Source organism: Coenobita brevimanus, chromosome 102, assembly GCF_032717465.1.
Source record: "Coenobita brevimanus isolate Jiangsu-jjx chromosome 102, ASM3271746v2, whole genome shotgun sequence".
Lineage (NCBI taxonomy): Eukaryota > Metazoa > Arthropoda > Malacostraca > Decapoda > Coenobitidae > Coenobita > Coenobita brevimanus.
In genome coordinates this window covers 4,764,163-4,790,905 of record NC_137055.1, presented here as the reverse complement: position 1 = coordinate 4,790,905, position 26,743 = coordinate 4,764,163, and the positions used below count along the sequence as shown (strand labels likewise).

Below are 26,743 nucleotides of genomic sequence, written 5' to 3'. Positions count from 1 at the left end.
TTTTGGTAAGGTTCCCCATCTAAGACTATTGGAAAAACTAAAAACCCACAGCCTCTTTAACAAATTATGTTCATGGATTGGTGATTAACGAACTCTAAGCAGCGTGTAACGATAAATGGCTAATCATCAGAGTGGCAAAAAGGAAAGAACAAGAGTTCCTCAAGGGTCAGTTCTGGGACCAGTTCTCTAACGATGATCTAGAAAATGGAATCGTTTCTAAGAGAGTGAACCTAGCAGATGACACGAAAATTGGAGGCAGAGTAATTACGAAACGTATTGTGAATTTACAGAAAATGACTTGGATGTGAATAAATTGCAGCGAAAAATGCCAGATGAAATTATTGCCAGAAATCCTTATTCCCGTAAGGGGTGGCCACAAACAAATCACTTCCACGTCGCCCTGTCCCCTGCCATTTCACTGACCTGCTCCCAGCTCACACACCCCTCTCTCATATACCTCTCCACTCTATTTCTCCACCTCATCCTTGGCCTCCCCCTCCCTCTCCCCCCCTCCACCTCACTCACATACTGTACACTCTCCTCGTCAGTCTGTCACTCTCCATCCTCTCCAAATGGCCAAACCACCTCAGGGTGTTTCTCCTAACGCTTCCTGTCACATCCACATCCACACCATAACACTCCTTCACTTTCTCATTTGTCAGTCTGCCTCTGCATGTGACTCCACAGGCTTCTCTCAAATAACTGATTTCCACTGCTCTCACTCTTGATTTCTGTCCCTCCAACAAGGACCAAGTTTCACTTCCATACGTTAGAGTTGATATCACAATACTGTCATGTAGTAACTTTTTCTTTTCCATGCTCACTTCCCTGTTTCTTATCACTGCTTTCAAGGAACCAGCAATCTTTCTTCCTTATTGAATTCTTTCAAGCACTTCACCCTCTAAACTTCCATCCTTACCCACCACACTACCCAAGTACTTAAACGCACTCACATTTGCCATTTCCTCCTCATCCAACCTCACTGTGCATTCACTGACTTCACTTCTCTCGAAGACCATAACTTTACTCTTCTCTACATTCACCTTTAGATTTCGTTTCTTATACACTCTCCCAAACTCATCTACCAAGCCTTGCAGCTACCTTTCTTCTTCATTTAATAACACAGTATCATCTGCAAACAACAGTACAGGGAGTTTCCAAACACTGCCCTCTATCATTTAGGCCACTCCAACATCCACTGCCCTACCTTGTATCTCTTTTATAACCACATTCATACACAGACTGAACAACCATGGAGACATGACACATCCCTGTTTCAATCCAACCTTCAAACAGAAAAAATCACTCAGTTCACTATCCACACGCGCTGCAGCCTTAGCACCCTCATACATACTCTTCACAGCATTCAGCAACTTCCCATTTACTCCATATATTCTTAATACTTTCCACAATCCTTGTCTATGAAATTTATTGCAGATACATGTAAGGTAACGCACTTCGGCGATTTTATATATATATATATATATATATATATATATATATATATATATATATATATATATATATATATATATATATATTGTTAATGGCGTAGTTAGCCCAAGTGATAATAGAAAATAAATGATAACATAAGGAGACAGAGGAGCCATCAAGGAGATAAATTCTTTTCTTTATCAGTTTTGCGGCCTGTAAGGGGTAGCCCTCGTCCCCAGCTGCGTTTACTTAGCGGTCACTGGACTGAAAACACACCAGATGTTTTTCTTACAAATTACTTAGAAAATCCCTCTTGTCCTTGAACTGTGGGTGTAACTTATAGTGTGGAAGGAGCTATGTACCAATAGAAGCCTAAATAGTGTTTGCTCTGCCTTCTTAATGGCACGTCAGTGGTCTTATGTAATTTATGTAACTTCGCCATTGGCTCCCCTTGGTAGCAGGTGCCTCTGTACTTGGTGTGTGGCTATAGATATTCCATAAGCCGGCCTAGTGCTTAATTAGCTAAGAGAGGCAGAGGAAGTCTGCTTTATAAGCCAAAGGAAAATGTGAAGAGATACATTTTTGTCTCCTTTTGTACACACATCCCTGTAAACATTTTTGTACACATTTAGTCACATTTACTGTCATGTTACACTTTTGTCACATTGTGTTGCACTTTTCCCGAACATTACTCAATACGTGACTTTGATTACAAAACACACTGTCTGTGCACCATTTCAATTGGTTCACTCCTCCATTTACACTAGTGTGTAAATTACATCTGGATTAAACCTTCGAAGTCTCCACGTTTCCTCGAGCTTTCTGAGTACTTAGCCTCCACTGAGTGTGTTCTGGTTAGGTAAGAAATAACTAGTTTTATATTTGTATTCTGAGGCCTATATGAATCCTCCTTTTGTAAAACGAACCCTGGTTTCTTCTATGGTTGTGTATGTTATAGTGTACAGTAAAGTTAAGTTAGTTTTCTTGTAAGCTTTACCTTATCCCTTTTGGTGAATAATCAAGGGCTAAGAGTGCACCGTAATATACACCCCCATAACAATTTGGCGACCTCCTGTTCAGGATAGCTCTGTGACATAATATTGGCAACCTTGGCCACATATACAGTGCTTACTCTCACCGACTTAACTATAATCAGTAATCATGGCCCTGATGAATGATAGTGAGGAGAAAGCATTTTTGGATTCTAAGCCTTCCCCGACCAGAGTGAATACACTCACAAAACACGAACTCATTTTGCTTGCCCAGGCCTTAGAGTTGAGATTTCCTGCCTCAATCTCTAAGACTAAGTTACTTGATTTAATATTGGACACAATGTTTGAGCAAAGTGAGTCCTCCATAGCTAGTTCTGAGCCATTTGATACTGCACAAGGTGTTGACCCTGAGCCTTTGGTATCGGAGATATCTGGCCCTAGTGATTTTTCTCCTCATGATACTGGTGACAAAGTGCAACTTGAGTTAGCCAGAATTAAGCTGAGGGAACTAGAAATACAAGCAAAAATGAGAGAACAAGAATGGAATGCTATTATGAGGGAAACAGAATTACAGGCTCAAATGAGACAAAAGGAAATGGATCACAAATTCAGACTGAAGCACCCTGATAGTTTACCTAGTGCTAGTAGTTCATCTGCCAGGTAATCTTTTGATGCTGCTAGGAACATTAAGCTAGTACCTCCCTCTAACCCATCACGTCCCGACCACTATCGCACCCCCAACACCCCCCAGTCCCGACCATTTTTGGAAATTTTTTTTTTGGCTAAAACCTCCGCTTTTGGAGAGAAACATCGAAAATTCATAGAGAAATCGCTCACCTGATGTTTATAATACTCGATACAGGTAGGAGTACCTCCTTACCTTACAGGGTTTTCTATCAGGCTGGCTGCAAAGAAAACGAGTTCTATGGGAGGATAACTATTCCACACCACTCCTAAACGGTGTTTATTTATCTATTTGGTACGAATTTACATGTAGTAGGAGAGTATATTGGTTTTCAAACAGTAATATAGGCATTATAAGCATTGTTTCACTCACTAACTCATCACCATTCATGACCTTCTTTTGCCACATTACCTGATCATCATTTCTGACTGTTTCTTCCTCTAATGCTATGTAACGTTTGTCCTCCACATTGTCATCGATTGGGGAATCACTCTGGCCCTGAACGTCTTTATTGGCCAGGTCACTGGTAACAGGTGAATTGCCAAGACAATGGCATGCAGGGGGGGGGAGGTTATGCAGTGTAAGGCATTGTCCCTGCTTGGCATCTTGTAGAGGAATAAAGGAAGGTGGCCCGTGTATACGTACGAAAAATCACTCACGAAAATTGTGCAAATTAGGGACCTTGCAATTGCAAGACGTACCAGTACTTCGACGGGTCTGGCGAATGCAAAATGTTGCAACATACCCATACGTTGACGGGACGTCTCGGGTTAATGAGCAAGACGTCACTAAGTACTTCCATTTGTTTGAAAAGGTGGCAGGTCGTCTCTGGTGGCCAAAAGACTCTTGGACAGTACTGATGCAGAGTGTTTTGAATGGAAAGGCTTAAGAGGCTTATATTCCTTTATCTGTTGATTAAAGTGCTAACTATGATTGTGTAAAAGATGCCATTGTCAAAGCATGTGAACTCGTGCCAGAGGCATATAGGCTTAAATTCAGATCCATCTTTAAACAGAAAGATCAGACTCATGTGGAATATGCTAGAGTACTCACAGACTTATTTGATCAATGGTTGCATTATAAGAAAATTGATAGTTTCTGTAAACTTAAAGAATTAATGATCTTGGAGAACTTCACTGGTAAGATAGATAGGGATGTGGCTACATACCTAGAGGAAAAAGATTTAGATACCTTAGGTGAGGCTTCTGTTGTAGCAGATAACTATAGTAGAATTCATAAGCATGAAACTAAGCCTCAGTTACTTGTTAAGGGTAGGAAAGCGAACCAACCAGTCTTTGTGAACTCTTCTTCTGGTAAAGGCAAGTTAATGTTAATTGACACTAGTGGGAACACTACAACCCCAGAGCATGTTAGTTCTACGAAAGTATGTGAGGGCAGTGTTGCCAGAGGGTCAAGAAAAAGTGTCAGGTTTTGCCAGTATTGCCAGAAAACGGGGCACTTGGAGGATTGGTGCTGGAAAAAACGAGGGAAAAGTTCCTCTGTAAAACCTATTACTTTGGTAAACTCTTGAATCTTTGGACACCAAGAGAGAGCAGCCACCCACAGATATTGTCAGTGGTAGCCCAAGGGTCACTGGTAGACATCAGGAAGGGCATCCGGTCATAAAATGCTACACGCTCCAAACCAAAGTCCTCTACCCAGGGGCAACGCCATAGCCCTTATCCAAAAAAGAGGTACCTGGCGTAAAACTCACTAGTCAGACACAACCCCAGCGGATGCATATCGTTGATAAGGCCAGAGTGGAAAGGTCAGTGGTGGATAGACAGACTCCTGTAAAGCCATTGTTAGACACCAGTAAGACTGGAGCAGTGCAGCCGTCAGGTTCAGGTGAGAGTTGTAATAAGACTCCAACAGAGTGTCCTCCCCCAAGCAGTACCCAAAGTGACTCCTCCTCAGGTCATTTATTTGCTAACTTTATTTCTAAGGGGTTAGTTTCAGTTGATGGAAAAGGTGGTAAGGAAGTCACTATACTTAGAGACACAGGAGCTTCACAGTCACTAATGTTGATGGGGATTGTTGATGTTGCTGACCCTAATGAATGCGTCTTGCTGCAGGGTATAGCTGAGTTTGTAGCTGTTCCCCTAGTTGAGGTGAAACTCTAGTCAGAGTTAGTTACTGGTTCGGTGCGTGTGGGTGTTGTTGACCAGCTTCCTGTACAAGGGGTCACTTTCCTTTTGGGTAATGACCTGGCAGGAGGACAGGTGAGTGTTGTTCCCTGCATGTGAGGATAGGACTAAAGAGTTGGAAGATACATGTCCTAAATTGTTTCCCACATGTGCTGTAACTAGAGCTATGATGGCAAAAGCCAGCCATGAGAATGTTGACAGTAATGGCACTGGCAATGCCGATGATGATACTGGGCTTGGTGATACCTTTTTTGTCCAGTTAAATGACTCAGAGGTTGAAGATTCTCCCCAGACTGATGCAAGTGCCAAGTTAACTGATATGCAAAGATCTGATCCAGAGATTGCCACCTTAATTGACTCAGCAGTTAGGGAAGATGAATGTGAGTCTGAACAGACAGTGTTATTATTTAACCCGCCCTATCCCGACGTTTTCTAGGCAGTGGTACGCCCCAGTCCCGACATTTTTGGACCTTTTTTTTTTAGGCTCAAACATTCGCTTTTGGTGAGAAACATCGAAAATTCATAGAGAAATTGCTCACCTGAAGTTTAAAATACTCGATCCAGGTACGAGTACCTCCTTACCTGACTGGGTTTTCTAACAGGCTGGCACCAAAGAAAACGAGTTCTGTGGGAGGGTAACTATTTTATCCACTCATAAATAGTATTTATTTATTTACTTGGTACGAATTTATATGTAGTACAAAAGTATATTGGTTTTCAAACAGTAATATAGGCATTATAAGCATTGTTTCACTCCATAACTCATCACCATTCATGACCTTTTTTTCCCACATTACCTGATCATTATTTCGACTGTTTCTTCCTCAAATGCTATGTAAACTTTGTCCTCCACATTGTCATCGATTGGGGAATCACTCTGGCCCTGAATGACTTTATTGGCCAGGTCACTGGTAACAGGTGAATTGCTGAGACAATGGCATGCAGGGGGTGGGAGAGGTTATGCGGTGTAAGGCATTGTCCCTGCTTGGCATCTTGTAGAGGAATAGAGGAAGGTGTCCCGTGTATACGTGCCAAAAATCACTTGCGAAATCACTCGCGAAAATTGAAAATGGTGCAAATTAGGGACCTTGCAATGTTGCCACGTTAATTTACATCTCCAGGATATGAGTGCACATCATGCGAGGACGTGAATTCACGTCTCCGGGACGGGGCGGGTTAAGGCCAAATAACGTGTTAATGAGAAGATGGAGACCTCCTAGTGTTGTTCATGATAATGAGTGGGAGACTACATAAGGTGGTGGTTCCAAGACCCTATAGGCAAAAAAATTATGTCCATTGCTCATGACTCTTCTTTAGCAGGTCACTTACAGGTGAGGAAGACTCTTCTGCATCTGGCAGAATTTTTACTGGCCTGGAATCCATCGAGATATCTCCCGATTCTGTAGGTCATGTCACACTTGTCAGCTAGTCGGTAAGAGCAATAAGCCTATCCCTGCAGCTCCTTTGAATCCTCTAACTGTGTTTGAGGCCCCATTCACCAAAGTCCTTGTGGACATTGTTGGCCCTTTGCCTAAAACATCCTCAGGCCATCAGTACATCCTCACAATGTTAGACAAGGCCACTAGATATCCTGAAGCCATTCCCTTGAGAAATATTTCAGCTAAATTGATTGTAAAGGAGATGCTGACCTTCTTTACCCATTTTGGTCTCCCTAAGGAAGTTCAGTCGGATCAAGGCAGTAAATTTAATTCCAAACTCAAACCCTTAAGGAGTTAGAATCTCCCAGATCACTTCCTCAGCATATCATCCTCAGAGTCAGGGTACATTAGAGAGGTATCACCAAACTTTGAACAGTATGCTCAGAAAAACTATGTGTTGATGAAAAGGAGTGGGACAAGTGTTTGCCTTTCCTACTCTTTGCAATCTGAGAGGCACCGAGCGAGTCCTTGGGCTACTCCTCATTTCAGTTAATCTTTGGCAATGAAGTACGAGGTCCTCTTAAACTCCTCAAAGAACAATGGGTCGAGGATGATGATCAAATTAACTTACTAGACTATGTGTCAAAATTTAAAGAAAGACTGGCCTATAGTATGGAAGTAGCCGGGGCACACTTGGAGTCCTCTCAGGAGAAGATAAAGAGAAAGCTAAGAACAGAGTGTTTCAACGAGGCAATCAAGTTCTTGTCTTGCTTCCTATTCGTGGTCAGCCTCTGCAGGCAAGTTTTGCAGGCCTTTATGTAGTAGAAAAAAGGGTAGGTGAAGTCAATTATGTCATTTTAACCCCAGACTGGAGGAGGGAACGAAGATTGTGCCATATAAATATGTTGAAGGAGTACCACAGTTGAGACGTGGACCCCCCTAGTGCTGCATTCGTGGTGTTGGCTGTCGAGCTGGTAGAGGACGAGGGCTGCCCTTTGACTTTGGACCAGACAACCAGTTGGAGAGAAAACCAGGAAGCTTGGAGTACAATGACTGATAAACTCTCCCACTTGACTGCAGAGCAGTGTGCCGAGCTTGTTGCCCTTCTCAGGAAGTTCCCTGATGGCTTCCGGGACACCCCAGGACAGATGGAAGTGGCACAGCACAACATGGACGTTGGAGATGCCAGCCCAAAAAAGCAGTCCCCCTACTGGGCTAGTCCTCAGAAGCAGACTATCACTCAAGAGGAACTGAACTACATGTTGCAGCAGAGGTTAACTGAGTCCTGTCAAAGTGAGTGGTGCTCCCCGGTCATAGTGGTTCCAAAACCCAATGGGTCACATTGCTTTTGTATTGATTATCGTAAAGTCAACTCCCTTACCAAGACTGATACTTACTCACTTCCTAGAGTAGATGATTGTGTGGACGCGATAGGCAGTGCTAAGTTTATCACATAATCAGATTTGATGAAGGGATATTGGAAAGTCCCACTCACAGAAAGGGCCCAAGAAATTTCCTGTTTTGTGGTTGGTGGCAATACTTATAAATGTAAGGTCATGCCCTATAGTATGAAGAATGCTCCTGCCACCTTCCAAAGGCTGATGAATGATCTCACCAAGGACTTGGATGGTTGTGTTACTTATACTGATGATGTTATTTTTAGTGACACCTGGGAACAACACTTGAGTCAACTAGATGCCTTGCTGCAGAGACTGTCCTCTGCTAATTTAGTGCTTAATTTAACTAAATGTGAATTTGTGAGGGCTCGAGTGCAGTACCTAGGTTATGTGGTCAGTCTACACCAAGTGAGTCCACCTGATGTTAAAGTTCAGGCCATTGTCAATTCCCCCCAACCCAATAATAAGAGAGAGTTGCAACGATTCTTGGGTATGATAGGGTACTACAGACGTTTTGTCCTGAACTTCTCTGATCTTGCAGCTCCCCTAACTGATTTGTTAAGAAAAGGAGTCAAGTATGAGTGGAAGCCAAAATGTGAGGAAACCTATTCTATAGTCAAAGCCATCCTGTCAAGTCACCCAGTGCTTCAAGCTCCCAGTTTCGATAAGCCGTTTAAGTTAGCTGTTGATGCCAGTGGCCTAGGGGCTGGCACAGTTTTGCTTCAGGATAATGATCAATGCTTTGAAATGCCTGTGTGCTATTTTAGTAAAAAATTCAATAAGGCCCAAAGAAATTATTCAATTATTGAGAAAGAACTCCTTGTACTCATACTTGCCCTTCAACACTTCTCTGTGTATGCTGGTATAGGGTCAGGTGATGTGGTGTACACTGATCACCACCCTCCGAAATTTTTGTCCCGATTTAAGGACAAAAATCGTAGACTGACCCGCTGGGCCCTATTTTTGCAAGAATACTCCCTTGACGTAAGACATGTAAAAGGCGTTAGTAATGTTTTAGCAGATTACCTGTCCAGAACTTAGACTGTACAGTATCCAGAAATTTCCCCTTGGGAAATTTCTTCTCTCAGGAAGGGAGGTGTCACTGGCGTAGTTAACCCAAGTAGCGAATAAATGAAGTAGAAAATAAGTGATAATGTAAGGAGACAGACGAGCCATCAACAAGATAAATTCTTTTCCTTACCAGTTTTGCGGCCTGTAAGGGGTAACCCTCGTCCCCAGCTGCGTTTACTTAGCGGTCACTGGACTGATAACACACCAGATGTTTTTCTCACAAATTACTCAGAAAATCCCTCTTGTCCTTGAAATGTGGGTGTAACTTGTAGTGTGGAAGGAGCTAAAACAGAGTATATGCCAATAGAAGCCTAAATAACGTTTGCTCTGCCTTCTTAATGGCACGTCAGTGGTCTTATGTAATTTGTATAACTTCGCCTTTGGCTCCCCTTGGTAGCAAGGGCCTCTGTACGTGGTGAGTGGCTGTAGATATTCCATAAGACAGCCTAGTGCTTAATTAGCTGAGAGAGGCGGAGTAAGTCTGCTTTATAAGCCCAAGGAAAATGTGAAGAGATACATTTTTGTCTCATTTTGTACACACATCCCTGTACACATTTTTGTCTCATTTTTTGTACACACATTTTGTACACATTATGTCTCATTTACTGTCACGTTACACATTAGTCACATTGTGTTGCACTTTTCCCGAACACTACTCAATACGTGACTTTGATTACTAAACACACTGTTATGCACCATTTTCCAGTTTTGGTTCACTCCTCCATTTACACTAGTGTGTGAATTATATCTGGATCAAACCTTCGAAGTCTCCACGTTTCCTCGAGCTTTGTGAGTACTTAGCCTCCAGTGAGTGTGTTCTGGTTAGGTAAGAGATAATATATTTGTATTCTGAGGCTTATATGAATTCTCCTTTTGTAAAACGAACCCTGGTTTCTTCTTTGGTTGTGTATGTTATAGTGTACAGTAAAGTTAAGTTAGTTTTCTTGTAAGCTTTACCTTATCCCTTTTGGTGATTATTTAAGGGCTTAAAGTGCGCCGTAATATACACCCCCATAACACTATATATATATATATATATATATATATATATATATATATATATATATATAATACGAATACTGCATGTTCGATACCTCCACCAAAGTGCTCAGCTTCATCGCAATGAACTTCGATCACAAAACGCCCGATGTAATCTTTAATCTTTATACGTCATTAGTTAGGCCACGCTAGAAAACTGCGTGTAGCACTTGTCCCTGAACTTTATGAAGATGAAAAAGATGGCCTTTGAGACTGGAGCGAAGAACCACAAAATTTTCCCCACCATACACTACAAAGAGCGATAAAGAAACTAAACATGTTCTCTCTAAAAAGGTTAAGACTCAAATGAGATCCAGTACAAGTATCTATAATTCCTAACAATTTCGAAGATGATAATTTTTTCGACGCACAGAATGATCCTGTGACTAGAAATAATGGAATGAAACTCAAAAGTAGGAGATGCAACACTAATACTGGGAAAAATATCTTCAGTATTCGTCAAGTAGAAATTGGACTAGGCTACCAGCAATAGTACGTCCTGCAGAAAGTACTGATACGTTTAAAATTTGGCCATACAAATATTTCGAGACCATAGGCACCTAATTTAGTGTAGTTTATTTCCAAGTTGAAGTGCATATTGACGAATGTGAGACGTTGTCGTAACTGTGTAAACATTGGGCGATTTTTCTATACGTATTTTTACACATCTGTAGATTAGATATTACACTGTGTATAGCTGTTCCTTTTTGGCTTCTAATATAAAAAGTTTTCATGCTTGTTCTTTCTAACAAGGTTGGTATCTTTCCTCTCTTTTTCCAGTGGGTTTTATCGGATGCTGTGGTGGGTAGGGGAGAGCCTTCCTTTTTTCTATCCTTTTTTCTTACATGGCGATTAGATCTTACTAGAAATGACTTATTTCCCAGCAGATAATTTCGTCATGGGTCAACAGGCCTCCTGTTATCTGTATGTCATGTACTCATATGCACTCCCGCCAGCACCCCCATACACTGCCTCGCCACTACCTCCCAGTCACGCACCTCCACCTAAGCCGCCAGGGACAAAAGTTCGCATAATACATTGCCTCGTCTGCTTCCCACTTTCCTTTCCTGGCTGATGTTCAAGATGAGAGGTGCTTGTTATGTTTCTCTGCCCTTTGATATGATGCATCAGGGGGAACAGTAACATTTATGCTCTGAGGGTGAAGTTGACTCAGTGGGATTGCAAATAATTATTGTCCCTAACTGTACCACACTCCACCATCATCACATCACGACCTCCAGCATCATCACACACTGCCACGCCACCTCCTCCCAGTATGTAATGGGAATATGATATATATATATATATATATATATATATATATATATATATATATATATATATATATATATATATATATATATATATATATATATATATGCATCATATTACCATTACATACAACCCAGCATTTGACCAGCAATGACACACCAATATATCACATATCTGTTGTTGTGGCCGCGGATTCAACTGGCGTAAACCCAAAGGGCTAGAGAAATCCGACCAATTCAGCTGGGATTTCTGCGCCCACCATTCTTCGTTTTGGGATGGGGTTGCATTTCTGGAGGCAAGAACAATATTTGTGTTTTTGGCGCATGAGATGCAATTTCCTATACAGGAGGCGACAAGAAAAAGGCAAAAAAGAAGAAAAGATGTTGAACTTACTAATAACAAACTAAATTGGCTGCATTATTATGGTTTCATGTAAACTTCCGCCCACCATAATGTGTAGCGTGCATGATGGTAACACCTTTAGCAATCGTATTTGATGAGTACACAAATTAAAGTAACATTTATTCAAGCTTCATGTTAATGTACTTCCCGTTAATCACTGCATGCCTAGAGGACATTTTCAGAAATTTTGTTTGGAATGACAAAGCGACTGAACATCCTTTTCAATGAACCACGCGACGAAGTACAAAATACGATAGTTGATCTAAGCAAGGCAAGTTTGCAAATAGGACTGAAAGAGAAGACGACCATAGTTGCGTTCAAAAGATGTTCCGTACCTTTCAGGAGCCTATACACAAATAGTGCAGTAGAATGTTTGAAAACTGCACATGCGTAGGACAGGCTGTTGAGGCAGTTCACGAATAAGAAATCAAGCGAAGAATAGAAACTGGATTGAGGGTTTTAGGTAAACTGAGTATCAAATGAAGGATAATCAACTGCCATATGTTCAAACGGTTAATTAGATATTCAAAATGTCCTTCGTGCTCTAGCTTTTGGATTGAAAACATGGAGTTTAACAAAGTGCCTCACAGCTTAAACTTAGGAATGGGAAAAATATAGCTAGTTGTCACCTGGAAATACGAAAACAGGGTTTGATGGATAATGGAAGAGACAGACAGACAGACAGACAGACAGAGAGATGTGCTAGGACTAGATGGAACAGACTAACAGCCAGGTCAGTGTGGAATATAAGGAAGGAGGCCCCTGTTCTGCAGTGGTGACTTGGTCTGCTGCTGCTGCTTATGATGATGATGATAATGATAAAGATGATGATGATGATGATGATGATGATGATGATGATGATGATGATGATGATCATGAATATACGTGAACGACGAAAAACGATTTGTGAAGTCTATGTAAATTAGTCGTCGCCTTTCGAAATGGAACTTCCTTTTTGCACCTTTTTACATAATATCATACTAAGAAAAAATACTCAGCTTGTTACCTGTTTGCAGTATGCTGTTAGACACCTTAAATTCTAACGATGTTTTTTTCTTTTTTCATTTCTTGTTAAGGAATGTCAGCTACCGTATTTTGAAAACCTTAGAGAGCTTCTCTGGCTGAACCGTACTTGTAACTTCCCTTGAAAATTGATTACACGTAATTTAACAACCAATCTTTAGCGAAACAGCTATCTACACAAATATGTATCTCTTCCTATCTTCCTTCCTTCCTTTCTCCTTTTTTTGTATTTATTTTTAAGGCGCCTAATAACTGCACAGAACATACAGTTCTCTTGGTCCCTCCATACATATGTCCATGCTGGAATTTTGCTGCAGTTGTTGATTAGTATTCTTATAAAAACCTCAATATTCTTTACCTACTTTAAGGTATAAAAGTGTCCTGTAACGGTGAATGAAAGGCCAAATTGCCAATAACTGCACCAAAATTTGACAAGAACATGTCTTCGAGTTATATACGTTTTTGTAGTTGTCAAGAGCACGAACTGACAATGAATACTGATAATAATAGACACTCTCCACTTCGTGTGCTTAATTATCAACACTGTAAGCTCCTGCTCTTGACACCATCTTTCCCATTAGTCGCGGAGAGTTTAATGATCGATGAATTTGTTGCATAACCACTATAATACTGTATGTGTTGTGGAAGAATAATTGGAGTAATGACCGCGTTAGCGTAAATTATGACATTGTATACATGTATACATATAGACTGACAGACAGACAGACAGATATAGATAGAAAGATAGATAGGTAGATAGATAAATAGATAGACAGATAATGCTTTGAAATTTTGTGAAAACGCTGTGCATTATGTATTGCAAATTATCCATTATCCTACATTATTCTTTTAATTTATTCCTGTTCTCACCGGAGTGAACTATATAAATACTGAATTAATTTGCTATACTGTAGCACCAACAAAGCAATGATATTTCCCTTCTCTAACATTGGTTTTTGCCACGCTGTTCAAATCAGCAACCACTGTGCCTTGATTTGATAAACCCTGTTGCCCTAGCATCGTCCGGAAGCTTGCTGAGTGGCTGTCATCACCGTGGTCCAATGTTCCTCAAGAGTTAGGGTACAAGGATCGATTTATTAAAACTGAACGGGCGAGTGTGGACAATTTCCCACTATTTACCTACAACTACTGAAGCATGTGATGATGACAGAGCATGCCTGCCCCCTGTGTGTAAGTAAAGTTGGAGAGAGACTGATTAATCTAACAATTTCAGTTGTTATTTAAGTGACAAAAAATCCTCAGACATGCTTAACCCATAGGTCACTCAGTTTTCATAATACGATCGCAATTTCAGATAATTCAATCCCGACTCATCTGTTTCACACTCGAAAGACCTGAATATATCTAAAGCTCAGGGTTTGATCGAGACTGAGTAACCCTTAATCCTGGGTCTGAATACACTTCTAATCCCTGGTTTGCATCATCGTTCTGATTTCGAGTCCTTTCAGCCTCACATCTCATCAGAACTGTGTGTGTGTGTGTGTGTGTGTGTGTGTGTGTGTGTGTGTGTGTGTGTGTGTGTGTGTGTGTGTGTGTGTGTGTGTGTGTGTGTGTGTGTGTGTGTGTGTGTGTGTGTGTGTGTGTGTGTGTGTGTGTGTGTGTGTGTGTGTGTGTGTGTGTGTGTGTGTGTGTGTGTCGAGGCAGGAGTGGTCGTCACTAAGGAGGGATATAGCTTCCAGCAAAGAAAGAGGTAGATAGATATTAACTCCTTGAATCGGCAATGATAAGCTATAGATAGACGCCACCGTAATGAAGAGTCTAATCTCTAACATCTGATTTGGCAACTGTGCTCTCCAGAGGGTGGGAAGATAAGGAAGGAAGGAATATGAAGGAGAGGTTCATGAGAATGGATGCGGCATCTCGTATTAGACAGGCGGGCGGGCAGATAGGCCGAGAGAGATATATATATAGTCATAGATAAATGGATACACAGATAGATTGATAGACTGACTTTATAGAGATATAGTTAGATAGACAGACAGAAAGATAGCCAGATATATAGATAGACAGATAAGTGGGTAGATGGATAGACAGATCAACAGATATAGAGATAGACAGGCAGACTGACAGACAAATGAGTAGACAGATAAATAGGAATACAGGCTGGATCAACAGACAGAGACAAACACATGGATGACAGACTGACAGAGTGCCCTTCTCTTGATACTATTCTCCTGTCTGGGTTTCTGTTGACTGCTTTAACTTAAAGCTCTTGGATCGTGTTTTTAATCAGGTTACGGTTCTGTTGTCTGATATCTGTCTAGACAATGAACATCTTCGTCTTGTTGGATCGCTGACTCTGCTTTGAGGATATATCTCAGTGCTGACCATCTTTTGCATAACAAACTTCCACCACCATTTCAAGTACGTATGACTAGATACTCAGTACACTTCAACAATCAGATTTTACTCGTGTTATATATTATGATAAATTACTGTATTCTAGGTGTTTTTGCTCCCTCAAACACTAAACTCTTGAATACTCTTCCTAATGATTTTGTGGTTAGGGAGAGTGTTCTGGCGATAACAACTATCAATGATGTATTTTTTGCTCAGTTTGTAATTCCTTCTTGGCTATTTGCGCCAGCCATTGGGACCTTTTGGGGTATATACGTTTAAAGTAACTTCAGTGGGTTTTACACTTAACGTCTTCTATTCATCATCATCATCATCACATAATCATCATCATCAGCAGCAGCAGTGGTAGTCGTAGTACAGCAGTAGTGGTAAATGAATGGATGGATGGATAGGGAGGTACTGTATGTAGGTTCGTCAGCTGGCTGGATATGTGAATGGATGGACAGATAATGAAACAGAAAGGCAGATGGACAGATTACAATCGGTCAGTCATTATCGATCCCTGCTCTCCCGGTACAAATGTTTCGTGTCGGCTGGGCTGGTCTCCTGCGAAATGATGGGAGTAGACAGAGAGATAAAAAGATAGACAGACAGACAGAGAGAGAGACAGATGGACTGACTGAGTGAAAGGTTGATAGATACGATATAGATATATACTGAGAGACGGATAGATAAACACACACACACACACACACACACACACACACACACACACACACACACACACACACACACACACACACACACAAAGGCAAATTTATAACTAAATACACAATGGATGATTGATGGACGGGCGATGAAAAGTAAGGTGGATGGATGGATGAAGGGATGAACAGGTAGGTTAGTAGTTAGGCAGGCACACATGGGTGGGTAGGTTGGCAGGGTGAACGAGGGACTATGTGGGTGGATGGATGGGTGGATGAACGAACGGATGGGTAAATAAATACGTACAAGCACTTAGCAACCTTATCGGGCCGGTAAGTGCTTGCTCTTGTCAAGGGCACTCGAAACTTCGCCCTCGATATTAGTTCTTAAATACCTGAAATCTATGTTCGCAAGATAATAAAATGAAGGTGAGGCCAGCAGCTTTGTTCATTCGTTCATCTCGATACGGAAATGTCCGTTCACGTGCATGGTGCGCACGAAGATCAACGTTAAAAATATGGGAGGGCAAACAATACTACCTGCCACGCGGCCTCCGAGACACACACTGACACCAAATTTGACATGGACCAGCTCTGACATCCTGTACATGCCCATGCGAAATTTCATTTCATTCCACCCATCTGTACGATCTGTAGAGGGTTCCCAATGTCTGTTGAATAATCGGGCACAAAAGTGCCCATAGTTTGCGCGCAACTGACAGCACGAAATTATAATTTACATCTTCGCTGTCAGCTCGTCGCTCCACGTCTTTTGATATATGGCACGTCAAAATCCAAAGTAGTCAAATGAAGACACACACACACACACACACACACACACACACACAGACACACACACACACACACACACACACACACAAACCACTTATTCGCACAGTGTTATTGACGCAATGTACATAGGCAGGTAAGTGGATAGATGGGTGGGTAGATATTTACACAGATAGATAAACACACAGAGACAGACAGTATTTAGACTAGTAGATAAACACATAGAGACAGACAATTAACTCTCAGTCAACATCGATCCATGGTCTCCCGTTCCAAAGGAACGCCAGTGGTGACGTGACCACTAAGCTGGTCTAACGCGAAGTGGTCGAGTGGTGGACAGATAGACAGATTGATAGATTTAAAGATAATTTGATGGATAGATGAACAGATGGATGGATGAGTTGTTGGACAGATGGATGGATGAACTGATGGACAGATGGATGGACGTATGTTGGTAGGTAGGCTGGTAAATTGGTAAATATAAGGACAGCTAGACAGGTAAACAAAATACTCACAGTCAGCCAGTATTTATCCCTGGCCTCCCTGTCCAAAGGTGTGGCTGTAGTTACGTGGCCACTAAGCTGGTCTATCGCGAAGTGGTGGGAGAACTCGCCCTGGAGGGAGTAGCGGCTGCGGGAGGATACGCCTTCGTCTGGGTCCCACGCCATCACCGAGACTACGTGGATGCCTGCAGGGACAGCCTCGGAGACCTCACGTTGGTAATACGGTTCCTGGCACACTGGACCGTTGTCTGTTGGCACCAATATTGTCATCATTACTATTAATGTCATCATTTAGTTTTCTCATTATTTTATCATTCTAATCATTACCATAACCTTTATAACCATAGTCATCATCATTATCACTTCTTCATCTTTTTCACTGTTATATCATGTTAGCAGTATTCAAAAAGAAAAGTATGAAAGCCCAAAAGAAGCAGAAACATTAGTAATAAAACGGGTAGTATTGCATTACATAATATTTTTTCAGACGGTATTATTTTTTTTATAACGACAAATTTGTATTTTATTCTGGCTAACACCGGACAGTTATAACCCGCTTATTGAAAACCTTCTCCGTGAAGGATTTGTATGATACTTGCATAAATTCAGTACGTACACTAGCAAAACACGACCATTCTCAATTCATGTGTCCGGTGTTCCATTCTGCTTCTGCACAGGGCATACACGTTTACTGACATGACTAAATTGGGTAGCTATACAACAGGCATTGAAATGCGTGAGACTCACCGTTGACATCGATGACGGTAACAGTGACGGATGTGTTGGCGGTGAACTTTCCGTCAGTGACTGTCACAGTGAGGATGTACTCTGCCTGCACCTCCCTGTCCAACGCAGCTGCCACGTACACCTGCATATACACATACCACATCCACTCATCAAAGTCTGATTAAATTATGTTTTATGATAAAAAAAAATCATCCCCTTATAGCAAAAAATATCTTGTCAAAGGACAAGAAGTCATTCCCCACCTGTTCCCCTGCTGATTCATAGTTTTGTTTATCGCAACTATTATCACTTGATCTATTATATTCATGAGGATATGAGTCATTTCTTTCATTTGAGAATAAACGCTGTACCAAGCAGGCTTTCATATGGCTTTAATTAAAAAACCAGTAAAACTCGTCTGACGCTCACTAATGTACCGTACAGTAAACCACACCTTACCAGACACAGCCTTAGTGTGTAGCAGAGGTCTAGCTATGCTTTCTGATATACTGCGTAACAGTTACTACAGTAGATTATTTCAAGTAACAAGTAACAACCCCATTCATTCACTGTTCCTAGAAATGCGGGAAGGACCCTGGTCCCACCCTGGTGAGGCGCTGTCTACCATTAGCGGGCGCCGGTTCCCTACATGGTGTATGCACTGTATGCAGGACGGCCCCATAGAAGCAGTTGCTCACCCGTGGTCAACGGGGCTGCTTGGCGAGAAAAACTGGGGTTAGACAACAACAAGAACAACAACGATAACTGCCACCAACAAACGCCTGAAAAACTCAGGGTTGTTAGATGCACCAACTGCCACACCTTCGCTACATTCTGTTACTTCCAGGCTCAGACGTGGTATACTGTACAATTATTCGTTAAACACATGAGGTGTGCATTGCCTAGTTTAGTACCTGCCCTGAGGTGTGCACGAGAAAGTGGCCCTGGGAGTCGCCTCCAGTCACAAAGTAGTCCAACTGGGCAGCATTCTGGTCAGCGTCACTCACATCCAGCTCCACCACCGCTGTGCCCGTCGCTGTGTCCTCGGGAACTGGCCAGAGGAAAGAAGGAAACAGATTATTGAGGAAAGGGAGAAAAAACTGAAGGTCATATTTTCGTACTCTTAACTCCTTCAATCAGAAGGGAAAATCCTATCTTAATTTACCCCCATCACGACCACTGAGGTGTAGGGGCATGTGACGTAACTAATGTGGTCTGGCACAGTTAACCCCTGCAAACCGATGACGTCTGTTTTGGTATATTCCTGATACTACCAGACGATTTTAAAAAGCTTTTGAGAGCCTTTTTAAATGTCAGATTATAGCCTTCGATTACTACTTCAATGCACAACACCATCTCTCTAACCTGCATAAAATCGTCAAAATATGGCAAAAACAATATACACGGAATACTTCATCAGACTGAAGGGGATAAGGGTTGATGACGAGCCTCCTCCCCTTGGTGGCATTACATAACGAAAAGCCTCCAGTCATCTCATGTAGATCGAACCTATGCAAAACCGTCACTCCAGCTGAGGCGTTTTAGAGAGAGAGAGAGAGAGAGAGAGAGAGAGAGAGAGAGAGAAAGGCTATATGTTACAGAGTATTATGGTATATGAATAAATAAGGAAGAAATTTTCATTATTCACACATTTTAAATAACAATCCAGGCATCGACATATTTTCAAATGCTTTCTGGTCTTGAGGATGCTAGATACACAGAGTGGAAATAAATTTTTTTGTGCTGTTGCTGGTTTCTCAGGTGGTAAAGAAAAAAAAATACAGAAGATAGGAAGACTGAGAGCGGTGCAAAGTGGAAAACTGTATTCAGGCGTTTTATCATGCTTCTGTTGATACGATTAATAAGAATGCTGTTCCATAAGACGGAACAGCCTGTTCGTGCAGCTGATGTAGACCACAAGTCGCCTTTATGGACACTGCTTATAATTAAAATGCTAACCAGTAAAATAGTTGCTGCAGTGGTTTCGTTTGGCGGTGAGGTTGAAGATCACATGAACCTCTAATAGATACAATATAAAAAATGTGACCAGACTACCCAGTGAAGCCTGAAGTTCTGAGCTCCTTTTCGATAAGGTGAAATCTTTTCGACTGGAAGCCTTCCTACATTGCATCAAAACCCTCAGGTATGAAGCGTGAAACACTCGCATTGTAACGCTGAATATAATGTGACCCATAAGTGACGTACCAGCAGTGGCATATGAGTCTTTGATGAAAACAGGCGGGTTGTCGTTGTAATCGCGAACCAACACAGTGACCTTGGCGCTGCTGGAGAGGGGCTCAGAACCGCCGTCAGTAGCCACCACAGTGAAGGAGTAACTGTCCACGGCCTCTCGGTCCAGTGGTGAGGCCAGGGTCAGTGCACCGGTGTGAGGATCCAAACGGAAGATTGTCGTCACTGTCTCGTCCACATTCTGCTCGAACCTATATTGCACCTTCGGGGGAAACACATTATTTCAACCTCATCATCCCAATCCAATATTTTGTTAGTTCAAAAACTATACCGTTTTACTTTAAGTTGGCCTAGAATTGGTATCTCCATCTTGAATACTGAGTAGTAGTAGTAGTTGTTGTTCCCTAGGCAGTCTGGCCGAACAGCCCCAAGTCCTTCGGGAAGGCCATTGTCGAGCCAGGGCTTTCCCACAGAGCTCTCAAAGAGTGTATGTTGCATTGTTGACGTAAGTGATGGTGTGCAATGCAGTCTTCCATAATGTGCTTAATAGTATGGGGTGCTGTGTTGCATCCTGGACAGGCATCAGCGACGGAGTCATCCAGCCTATTTTGGTAGCTTAAGAGGGCTGGATGGTGCCCACATCTCAGCCTGGCCAGGTGGACCCTGTCCTCACGAGGGAGATAGGACTCAGAAGGGTGGACGTCAGGAGGCCATGCATGCAGCTGTATGTTGTCTTTAAGTGACTGGATGGAGCAGCGAGTGATCTGAGTGTGGAAATGCTTCTGGAAGCTGGTCTGAGGTGGGCGAGGGGGGGATAGATGACAGTATTTGTGTATGGTATCGTGTCCTGGGTGTTGTTTTGATGTTCCTTGGTGTGGGTGCATGTGCTGTCATGTAATACAGTGGATGTTGTGGGTTTGTGGAGGCTGCAGCAAGAAACTGGGTGCCTCTCATGTCTAGGTGATCCTTGACTTTGAGGACTTTGGTGTCTTGGTGTAGGTGGTTTGTGGGTGCAGTAGCTGTGCAGCCCGTGATTATTTTTAGGGCCTTGTTCTGTATGGTCTGTAGAGTGTTGTAGTGTGTTTTGGTGAGATTAGAAGCCCAGGCAGGGCTTGCATAATTCATCACTGAACGTATGTAATGCTTGTATACTGTGGTGGTGGTTTCTTTCTTGTGTCCAAATGTTGTATGGGCAAGTGACCTGAAAGCATTGAGTCTTGGTGTTATTTTATTTTTAATGACTGTGATGTGTTGTTTAAATGACATTGATGTATTGTATGTTACACCAAGGATTTTGGATGTGTGTGTGTGTGTGTGTGTGTGTGTGTGTGTGTGTGTGTGTGTGTGTGTGTGTGTGTGTGTGTGTGTGTGTGTGTGTGTGTGTGTGTGTGTGTGTGTGTGTGTGTGTGTGTGTGTGTGTGTGTGTGTGTGTGTGTGTGTGTGTGTGTGGTAGGGGAGTATTGTTTATGGTGAGGTGTGGGATGTGACTGTGTTCTGCTGTCCAGTTTGTGAGAAGGGTCACTGTAGATTTGGCTGGGGCTTTTTTGAGCCTGTTTGTGGTGAATCATTCGTGTAGTGTGTTGAGATAAGGTTGAATGATGTGTGCAGGTGTGTTTGCGTTTTGATCCGTACATGTAAGTGTTATATCATCTGCATAGGAAGCTATGTGTATCTGTGGTGTGTGGGGTGTGGGTATGTCGTGCATGTATAGGTTAAAGAGTGTAGGGGACAAAACAGATCCTTGGGGGACACCGTTTGTGAGGTTTCTGATGTTTGAAGACTGACCGGCAAATGCTACGTGTGCACATCTGCCTGCTAAGTAGTCTGCCAGCCATCTTTTTGTGTTATTGTGCATGTTTGTGTTGAGTATTTTGTTTGTGAGGTTGTGGCGGGGGGTGGCATCAAAAGCTTTGCTAATGTCTAGTGTGATTAGGAGTGTTCTGTTTGGTGGCCTAGCTGAATTCATGCCATCAAAAACTCTCTGTGTAAGGTGTAAGAAGGATGTTTGTGGAGTGTAGTGGCCTAAAGCCATGTTATGACTGGGCTAGGGGAATGTGAGGTGTGACTTGTTGTAGAACCAGTCGTTCAGTGACTTTGGAGGGGGTGCAGAGGAGTGTAATGGGGCGGTGTGAGGAGGGTAACGTGGGGTCTTTGTTGGGTTTAGGGATAGTGATGATAATAGATGTTGGGTATTATATTGTGTGAGTAGCTGTAGTCTGATATGTTGGTGAGTGCTGGTATGCCTTGTGGTCCAAGGTGTTTAAGGTGAATGTTGCTTATGTTGTCTGGTCCACAGGCAGATGAGTGCTTGAGGTTGTTAATGATGTGCTTCGACTGGTTTTAAGTGAAAGGTGCATAGTCTGGGTCTCTGGGGAACTGTCTCTTACGTCGGATGATATGTCGGTCCTCAGGATGGGAGTTTAGATGGCTGGCTTGTGAAAAGTGATTGATGAGAGTGTTTGCTTGTTGTTTGTTTGAGGGTATGATGTCTGTTGTTGTGATGGTAGCATGTGATTGTGTGGTGTTGCTGTTGGAAAGTGTGATGCTGTTTAGTGTTTTGTAGAGTTTGCTGATGTTTGCTTTGTGGTCAAGTGTTTGGAGGTAATTTTTCCAGTTTAGTGTTTGCTGTTCTGATATTTTATTGTTTATTTGAGTGTTGAGTTCTTGTATTTGTTGTACGGTGTCTTGTGTGTGGGGTGTTGGGGAGTGTCGCAGTGTGTCCCGTTGTCTGATGGGGCCTTGAATTTCTGGTGTGAAGTTGGGGTTGTGTCTCTTTCTGTTGCCTCTAGGGATGTGTCTTTTGTCTGCGTTTTGTATAACTGTATTGAAGGTGTGCACAGCGGTGTTGATGTTTGTGATAGGTGTGTTATTTAGTGTTTCGAAATGTTGTTCTGTTTCATTTACAAAGGCCTCCCAGTTGGCTCTCTTATAATTAGTGTATGTGTGTTTGTGGCCAGCTGGGGTGATTCTGGTTTTGGTAGTGATGATGAATGGGAGGTGATCAGAACCTAGGGTTTTGACCACTCTCCATGATGTAGTGGGGGCGAGGTTTGGGGAGCAGAAGGTGACGTCTGAAGATGATGGGAGGAAGAGGGCTTGGTGTGGGATATGGGTATGTTGGTCTAGATTGTTCAGTATGAAACGATGATCTGTCTGGGATTGTAGTACCAGCCCTCTGTTTGTGTCAGGGTTGTTGACATGCCAGGCTGACGACTTGGAGCTGAAATCACCACCCAGAATGATGTTGGGTATGTTAGTGATGTAGTGTATCTGTGGGGAGTAATTGTGTGGTACTGTGGGGGACGATTGGGGGGAAATGTATGTGTTAGCGATTGTTATGTGTGATTTGTTACCAGTGCGTAATTTAAATGATTGTATTTCTGTTGTGGTGTCATGTGGGGGGAGAAGTGACTTTGTGTGTGCACTGGTATCTGCAAAGTTGATGGATTTGTGTACCAGGGTGATGAGTCCACCGCCACCGCCGTCGGCCAGGTCTTGTCGAATGGTGGTGAAATTATGAAATGTTGGTGTTTTCTGTGCTCTGTGTAGTTTTGTTTCTTGTAAGATGGCAATGTGTATGTTCTGTTGTTTGATGAACTGTGTGAGTTCTTGTTTTTTGGTGTTTATGTCATCTATGTTTAACTGAAGGATGGTTATGTCGTGTGTGCGATGTGTGTTGGCTGCCGCAGCACGGGGGAGAGGTGGTGTAGGTGGAGGGGAAGGGGTAGGAGGAGGTTGTGATGGAGGTATGGGTTCAGGTGGATTAGGATGGGTTGGAATGGTAGGAGTTGGGGGACTGGATGGTGTGGGAAGGCTCGGTGGGTTTAGCTGTGGAGGTGTGAAGGAAGTAGGAGTAGGTTTGGTAGGGGGGTTGGTGGGTGGGGGGAAGGAGCATAAGGAGCAGGTCCAGGTGTTTGTGTAATGTTTTCTGGATGCAAGTGTTGTGCAGGTGTAATGGGTCCAGTTCTTGCAGGAATTCCACTGAACTGAACCCTTTGTCTGTCGGCTCGACGTGATAGGTTTTGAGCATGTTGGACATATGTATTTGTTGGTGGGTCCTGGATTGCTCGCAATGTCCCCGGCTAGAAGAAGTCGTCGAGAAATGACCGCCGGGGAGTCATTTCTCAGTGTAGAAAAAACGGTGTTGTTGTGTGTGTTGTGTTGGGAGATGTGGTACTTGCCCGGGCAACCGAAGCTACTCCCAGGTACTCGAGCCCCGTGAGGGGCCAGGGAGGTTTGCGGTGGTTTGCCCCCCATGCTGTCCTCTTCTCTTCGACAGCCTCTGGGGGGTAGACCTACGACGAAGACGCCACCGCTCCAGGTCCTGAATACTGAGTTATAACATGAGGTTAACACAAAAGCCTATTCTATCTTATCTGAGAAGAGAAGACCCCTAAGCTTTTGAAAGAAGGCAACTGATGGGTTGCCCAAGTACATTTATTAGTAAAGATGTATTTTGTATAACTTTTATCATAAGTGTTGCAATAAACATTTCTGACGATAAGATTGCGCAAGCCAACTATGTGTATCGATATTTACGTAGATTTAAAAAAAAAAAAAAAAAAGGTCTTGGTACATGTGAAATTTTCATTTTCCTGCCAAAGCAACATTTTCGAACAAAGTTTTACGAGTTCCATGACTTTTCCCAATGTTAAGACAAATTAAGGTAAGTTATATCATTGCTGGGACATTACCTTGATTTGGAAAGCGTTCTGAAAATTTCACATGTATCTTGGTGTCCAGATAAACTTTGTAAGGCCTCATTTTAACCATGCACATAACGATACAAATTTTTATTTGAGCTATATTATCATCAGAAACGGTTATTATAACACTTATATTAAATAGCCTGTAAAATACATCGTTACATCATTTCTACTGAATGCACTCCGACAACCAATTAGCTGCCTGCTTGCAAAAGCTCAAGGCGCTTCTCAGATGAGATCGAATAGGCTTTAGAGTATGATGCTAGACACGAAGTAGTATGGAACGAATGTAGATTGGCAGTACTGTCATTTTTGCCACTAAGCTAAGTGAAAGTAGCTGCATGAGGAGAAAATCTAGGCCAAGTTACAGTAAAAGGGGTATAGAAGCCAGAGAAAGGAAAGGGAAAAATAAACAAAGTAGGCTACTCTACAGTCTGGCTTAAACATGTTATTTTATGATTTGCATTATTTAGTTCCTATTCTACATCAGTTAGGTCCATGACAGTTGAGCTTATCTGTAATTATCTCATCATGCACTTCATTATTATTTTTATGTGCCCGACTCTGGGCAAAGGCTTCAGGGCCTATCGCCAGGGCATATCCCCAAGGCCCGGTAGTCCTCCTACATTTCTGCATGTCACCACTTCGCCCCTAACACCCACCGTCCATATTGCATACATGCTAGGGCAGTCTCATACAGGACTGGTGCACTTGTATCAGTAGGGTACTGCAGCTCACCTCTCTACCGTTTGAGCCACCGCCTTCCCTATATACATACTTCATCTCACCTTCTGTCTTAACCCACATTCGACGGACATCCTAAACAAACCTTAATTACAGACACAGTTAGCAATTTCAGCACTCAGTCCTTCACAATCAACATTCTCATTAAAGCCTCGACATCCTCAACCGCATTTTGTCTGCAAGGGAAATGATTACTTCTGGCAACACTTCTCCTCTAGGAAGGTGATGCAGTCCTTGGACTGCACACAGGTACATTTCATACATAAACTTCAATATTTGCTGAAATAACGTGAAGGCAAAAAAATTGCTTACATCGGAATATTCTTCCATCATCAGGTGGTATTATAAACATATTCAGCAGTATACATCTAAAGCATAGTAAAATACCATGAAAAAAATTCAAATATCAGATCATAAAAAAAAATAATGCTATCAAGAAGCAAAAGAGAAAAAAAGGGACAGGAACAACATGAGCCACTCTTGTTACCCGTTGTTGTTGACTAACAGCTCCAGTGACACTTCCAAGTCCCAGCCAGGCTCGAACACAACCTACACATAATCGACCCAAACCAAATTACAATCATCAAGCAATAATTTAAAGAGACCCTAGGACACAGCTAACTACATTGTCAACAACTTATATACATGAATGCATGCTTCTGACTGTACACAGACTACTGCCCTTTCCCTAGGGCCCAGCAGCACACCTACTTGTCACACAGCTTCACCTGTTACTTCACCGGCGCTAGTACCCACCATCAACCCTGAATACCTGATATGGCCACCTCATTCAGGATGGATGTAATGGTATTAGAGGGAATGTTTCAACTACGTGTCGGTTGGTCTTATGACGATCAGTACAAAATTATATAAAGAAATTCAGTTCTAGAAACTGTTTCCTGCCCCAGCCAGGAGATATGTAGCGTCCTCTCAGACAGCAACCCAGGGCTCTAGTCACTATACTTACACACACACACATATATATATATATATATATATATATATATATATACACTGTATGCATGTATGTATGGACAGGTAAATACATAGACAAAGTGATACAAACTTGTTCCACATACGCACTTACCTAAGAGAACCGTATTCACCGCTTCAGTAACTCATTATAATTATAACTGACCATGCTTCATAATGTCTTCTTCCTTTTATTAATGCTCTTTTGAAAGAAGAAAGGGAAAGACTTAATCAATTTTTTTTACTTGCT

At 42.3% G+C, this 26,743-nt stretch overlaps 1 protein-coding gene across 1 annotated transcript in view; it reads right to left on the bottom strand.

Annotated features, from left to right (window-relative positions):
• Positions 1–26,743, bottom strand: part of LOC145415347 (fat-like cadherin-related tumor suppressor homolog) — a 394,573-nt gene that overhangs the window by 67,851 nt on the left and 299,979 nt on the right. Inside the window, exons 29-32 of the mRNA XM_080284623.1 lie at positions 20,087–20,333; positions 18,796–18,932; positions 17,903–18,023; positions 17,168–17,403 (exon numbers count right to left, since the gene is read on the bottom strand). Coding sequence (XP_080140749.1) covers positions 17,168–17,403; positions 17,903–18,023; positions 18,796–18,932; positions 20,087–20,333 — 741 coding nt within the window. The remainder of the gene's footprint in view (positions 1–17,167; positions 17,404–17,902; positions 18,024–18,795; positions 18,933–20,086; positions 20,334–26,743) is intronic.